Source organism: Nicotiana sylvestris, chromosome 9 (assembly GCF_000393655.2).
Source record: "Nicotiana sylvestris chromosome 9, ASM39365v2, whole genome shotgun sequence".
Lineage (NCBI taxonomy): Eukaryota > Viridiplantae > Streptophyta > Magnoliopsida > Solanales > Solanaceae > Nicotiana > Nicotiana sylvestris.
In genome coordinates, this window is record NC_091065.1 from 62,129,078 (window position 1) to 62,134,783 (window position 5,706).

Sequence of the window (5,706 nt, forward strand, 5' to 3'; positions counted from 1 at the left end):
TTTTAATTTGAAATACGATATTCAAATCGAATATACCTATAATATTCTAATTTAAAATATATTATTCAAACTAAACATACCACAATATTCTATATTGGAATATAGTATCCAAACCAACTATATCTTTATTTTTATTTATTGTGTGTATTTTATTTTACTTACAATATTAACATGCTATATATAATACTAGTATACAATGAATATTTTACTAAATAATTGTTTATTGTATAAAAGAAAATAAGGACAGTGGTTCTCATAAGAAAAGGCTTTGTTTAAAGGGATTTTATTCTTTAATTTTGGTCTAAAGTTTAAACGGATGGAGTGGATTTGCTTCATATAGATCGATACTTTCTTTTAATTAGGGAGTAAATTTATATGGTAGTTATTGTTCTTTTGACTAAATGGATATGTAAGGTAATTAATTGATGTGTACTATATATAATTTTATAATTGAAGTATATTGGGGAGAAATTAAAAAATAGCCAGATTTATAAATATTTATTCAAAAATAGCCATAATTTCAAAAGTAATCGAAATTTAGTCGCTTTTCATGTAAAGATAAATTTGAACGAAAACACTGTTCAAAATTCGAAAAAATACTCCAGCATAATATACTGGAGTATTCCGATCCAGCATAATATACTGGAGTTTGGAGCACCGGTGCTCGTTCATAAACAGGTGCTCCAAACTCCAGTATAATATACCGGTCCAACATAATATACTGGAGTTTGGAGCATCGGTGCTAGTTCATACATAGGTGCACCGAACTCCAGTATATTATGCTGGATCGGTCTCTGTTGCAGCAAAATAGTGGCTATTTTTTATTGACTTGGTAAACGCTCGCTATTTTTAAATGACCAATCCGAAAACTGGTTGAACCGTGCTATTTTAACGGTATATTGTATTAGGTGCTTTTGAAAGTAGGTACACGGTGTAAAGTTCCCAATAAATAATATAGTTTGGAAACACTAGCCCAATGTCCAACACAACTAAAATATACCGTCCAATTATTTATTTTGCTTCCCTGAAAAGAAAGAAACAAAAAGTAAAAAACAAAGAAGGTTTTGCCAGCTCAATCATCATCATCATCCACACAGTTTTTGCTTGACCAAAAATATACAGAAACAGGAATAGATCGTAGAGCTCAATTCTTCAATCGTTTTGAGAAAATTATTAGGGTTTTCTGTGTAGAATCATAGAAGAAAAATCTCAGAATGCGAACACCATGTTGTCAGGGTTTCATAGCATTTTTGCTGAAATTCCTCAATTTCTTACAAACCTTCATTGGTGTCTCCATTATTATTTACTCTGCTTATATGCTTAACCATTGGCAACACCACAATAATTTTCTTCCTCCTAATCCTGACTCCGAATTCTCCAATTTCGGCTTAATTGTGTTGAATAAACATTCGCTTACAGCTCCATGGTATTGTTCTTTTCGTTCTTTTTTTTTTGGCGATATGATTAGTTATTGACATGTTGCTATGTTTGTTTGTTCAGGTTTATATATGCATTCATGGGAATTGGTGTAATCTTATGTTGTATCACTTGTATCGGGCATGTTGGTGCTGAAGCTGTTAATGGATGTTTCCTTTGCTTTGTATCCTTCTTTGTCTTTTTTGTTTTACTGCTTCCTTTGTTTATGTTTCTGCTATATTATGTATATATAATGGCTGTTAAGTTGTTGTCTAGAATGCTTAATAAGGAAAATGATAAACTACCTAGAAGTGTAAAGTAAGCACATTCAGCTCTGTTAGGGTTGCTGTCTATTAATATGTTTATATGTTGCCTCAGAGTATATGATGAAAGGGATCAATCAATCAGTCGATACACAACCAACTATGCCTCAAGTCTAATTCAGTAGGGGATATGATGAAAGGTATAATTTTTGCAAAAATAGAAAACTAAAGCGTGAATCATTTAAATGTATAATGTGATATCTGTAAATAGAGCTGTTGGGTTGTCAGTTCTAACTATTGCAGGAATTTCTGACTTCTCACTTACTGTTAAAATTTCTTTAGCTTGGTTTGTTGATGTTGTATGCTTGCTTCAGAAAACAAATCAAGAGGGAAGGGCATTGAATAAACTCACACCAAAAGCTTTCCTTTACCTTATTATTTGAAGGAAAGGAACTTGAATCAGTCTTTAGGGAAAAGCTTATTGGTAGACCCACTGGAGGTAAATAATATGATAATCGTGAAGTTTGTTTCCTAACTTCTAGTATGTCGTGTTGTCTTCCAGCTTCATACAGTGACCAAATGAAAAATGAAAAACAAAATAAAATAAAGGTGTTTCACTGCAGTCTGCACATCATTATATATCTTCTCATTGCCAGTTTCATGTCTTGAATTAAGTGATAATTGATGAATTGATATAAATAGCTATTACTGATCGACTGTTAGCCTTGACTACTTAAAAATACTAGTACTCTCTTCTTATGACGGCTTTTGTGCTCGTGGAAATAAGTCTGGTTGTATTTATTGCACTTGATCGTCAATGGGAGAAGGTAAACCTTTTGTTTCAGATTTGCTCTTTTCAGGGTTTGGAGGTTCTATCCTAGTTTACCTGTTAAAAGTTCAAATTAGGACACCTGCTTACTCTCTTCCTAGGATCTTCCAAGGGACCCAACTGGAGAACTACACAGCCTGCGCACCTTTATTGTACAAAATATGGATGTTTGCAAGTGGATTGGCATTGCTGTCATTATAATTCAGGCAGGTTTTCTTTGAACATGAAGGTCTTGTAAGATTTTGTGATTCCTTGTTTGTTTTGAATACCCTTAATCCATATTAGGTGACGCTTCTCATAAGTGTCTAAAGTTTGGATTTACTAGTGTGTAAGTTATTTGAAGACATGTTTTGATATAGCTAGAATGTGGATTGTGACTGTTGAAACCGTAAGTTAACATTCAGGATGTTATATTTATCTGGAGAAACTTTGCATTTTGAGAAAGGGGCATCTAAATTTGACAGAGGGACTAGGAAAGGAAATAAAATAATCTGGCGGGGGCTCTACAGATTGTATGATTTCTTTAATACTGGGCAAGAGTGTGAAACTCTCTGGTAAATAGTCCTCTTTTTGTATGATACATTCTGAAATTCGTATGTTATCAACTTAAGCATGAGTGGTGGAAAAGAATGAAAACATGGAAATACAAATACAATATAAGGCGAGGCCACATGTGGTTTTTGGCCTGGCCTCTTATGATTGGTGTAATGTTGAAAAATACCTTCTAACCTTTTGGTTGGTCTATGTCCATGTTGTGCTAAACTCTTATTGTTACCATCGTTTCCAGGCATCCTCCTTACTTCTCGCAATTGTTCTCAGAGCTTTGCTTAGTGATCATAGTATAAACCATGATATGGAGAGAGATTATGATGTTATTGGAAGGACAAGGGAGCCACTGCTTGATCCACGTTTAAGCCAAACATCTGGTTTAGCTAAAGCAGATGCGAAGGTTGGCCATTCTGACATCTGGAGTTCACGGATGAAGGAAAAGGTATGTTTTATAGGTGTATAATATATGTGAGTCATCTTCCATTCATTTGTAACGGAATATTTTAAAGGGTAACACTTAGGCGGGCATCTTTATTTGCTTAGTAACTTATGTCTGGTCAAATAAGTTCTAGGCTTCGAGGTTTAAAAGTAGTTTTTTTTTGTTTGTGAATCGATGTGTCTAGAAAAGGTTGCACTCCGTGGGTGGAACCCTAATAGGCGAATGTCAGGCTTGCTTCTGTTCTGTTTTTACCTGTTTTTTGAGGGTGTTGAAGAGTTTGGTCTGGCACATGATAATTAATATTGATTTCACGGAAGAGATCACCTTATCATGTCATGTTGGTAGTTTGTGGTGGTTTTGAGAGTTCGTAAGGGCTTTAATATCAGTTAATGTGCACTTTAAATTATCATGTCATATCATATTGACTTTTTAGTTTTTTGCTTGTATGACAAGAGATGCTTTTGCTACAAACTTGTTGCATTGCACCTGTGCAAATTTAGTTAGGTAGTCTGGCAGATTTTTGGAGGTATTAAACGATTATAGTCTGCAGTTAGATGTGGTTGAGCAATATTCCCTTCAACATGTGCAACTTATGATTGTGTGGTCCTCCTCTTAGCAAAAGCAGTATGTGGTCCAACTATCCACTTTGTGCCCTTTGTCTTACTTCTGTTTTGAAGAATAAATGAGATCCTTAATATTGGAACATGTGAACTTAGGTTGATTTGTGGCAAGCTGAATCCTTTATTTGAAAATTTTCTGCTTTCTTCAAGACGGTTGTTACGTGGTTTCTTATGTGGGACAAGGCTGGTTATGAAGATTCAACTGTTTCACTCTGTAGTTATTGCTGTCACTAGACCAATCTATATTTCTGAAACATTTTGACATTTGACTTCCAGTATCATTTGGATGGAGAGGCTAGGCATCATATACCAAACCAAAACCCATCATGAGGACAATCAAAAAAGAGACGATGCTGAATCTCATGGAGCAGAGAACTTAGCAACGTATCTCCAGTATGAAGATTTGATCTGTGATTGTGTTCCATAATTTTGGACCTTTCTTTTCTTTTCTGTTTATTATGTAAAAGAAGTGTACATATGTCTGCAGAAAGGATACAGATTTAGATATTGCAAAGCTAGAATGTGGAGAAGTATGTATGTATCATGCTTGTTAATAGGGCGTATTTAAGTACATTGTGTTGTTGCTTTTATTGAGAAACTGACACTTCACCAGTTTGAACTTTTAGTTCGAGTCACTGAAATTTGATCTCTTTCCAATCCTAAATGTAGCAACAATTGTGTGAGAGACTCGTGCATATGGTTTTTCAAGCCAGGGTGATACGCTTATTTTTCTACTCTAAATATCACTAATCTGAATTCAGTTGGAGCAACGTCTTGTTTTGTTTTGTTTTTGACATTTTAATCGTTTTTTCACATGGTAGTAAGGAAGCAAAATACAATTTAATTTTCTATACTAACCATATACACACTCGTCCTCAGAAAACCTGCGAGGAAGTAATCGAAAAAACAGTTGTAAAATTGTGATTCCGACTTTGATGATTGATCTCGTTTAGCACATTTGTTTCCGAATGTTACTGTTCTGTAGTAGGATATGGTTGTGACCAACTAAGGGCATCTCCAACCTTGGAATTTTTACATTCATATGCCACGTAGGAAACCTTATTACCCTCAATGTTTAAGGTTTGACTTAATTACACTTAGTATATCAAATTACTAATTCTATACCATAATTAATTAAGGGTATAATTAATTGTACATTATTTACTCCTTAATTAAAAGAATCTGCACGTTTCTCTCTCCTAACCCCTCAGTCCCACCCACGTTTTACCCATACCCATGTTCTTTTTACCATTTTCCATCTTCTGAAACTAAATTCTCCATCTAAATTCAAAGAAAATTGAAATTTTTTAAACAGAACAGTATTCACAAACGTGAAGGCGAAATGTACACTACGAATGTGAAACAAAAGCAACAGAAGCATAGGAACAACAAGCTTCGCGCAACAACATCGTGATATTTCAGATTTGGGTTTTCAAATCAAAATCGCTACAAATCCACCATTGACAGCCATTAAAAAGCTTTGAAACTTTGAATTCAAATTTGGGTTTTTAAAAATCATTATTTGTTTTGATTGGGTGTTGTTGTAAATAATTGGGAATATGTTTTGGAGTTTATTATCTCAATTTTGAG

General features: G+C 34.2%; 1 protein-coding gene across 1 annotated transcript; it reads left to right on the forward strand.

Annotated features, from left to right (window-relative positions):
• The first annotated feature begins 981 nt into the window (after positions 1-981).
• Positions 982-4,799, forward strand: LOC104216771 (tetraspanin-20). The gene is made up of 6 exons (XM_009766892.2): positions 982-1,426; positions 1,501-1,600; positions 2,426-2,506; positions 2,610-2,714; positions 3,296-3,499; positions 4,393-4,799. The coding sequence occupies exons 1-6, from the start codon at positions 1,215-1,217 to the stop codon at positions 4,444-4,446; spliced, it is 756 nt and encodes a 251-aa protein (XP_009765194.1). The 5' UTR covers positions 982-1,214; the 3' UTR covers positions 4,447-4,799.
• Positions 4,800-5,706: the final 907 nt, after the last annotated feature.

Coding starts and splice junctions, on each gene's coding strand:
- LOC104216771 (XM_009766892.2), top strand. CDS start 1,215: ATGCGAACACCATGTTGTCAGGGTTTCATAGCATTTTTGCTGAAATTC. Junction 1,427..1,500: donor CATTCGCTTACAGCTCCATG/GTATTGTTCTTT, acceptor TTGTTTGTTCAG/GTTTATATATGCATTCATGG. Junction 1,601..2,425: donor ATGGATGTTTCCTTTGCTTT/GTATCCTTCTTT, acceptor TAAAAATACTAG/TACTCTCTTCTTATGACGGC.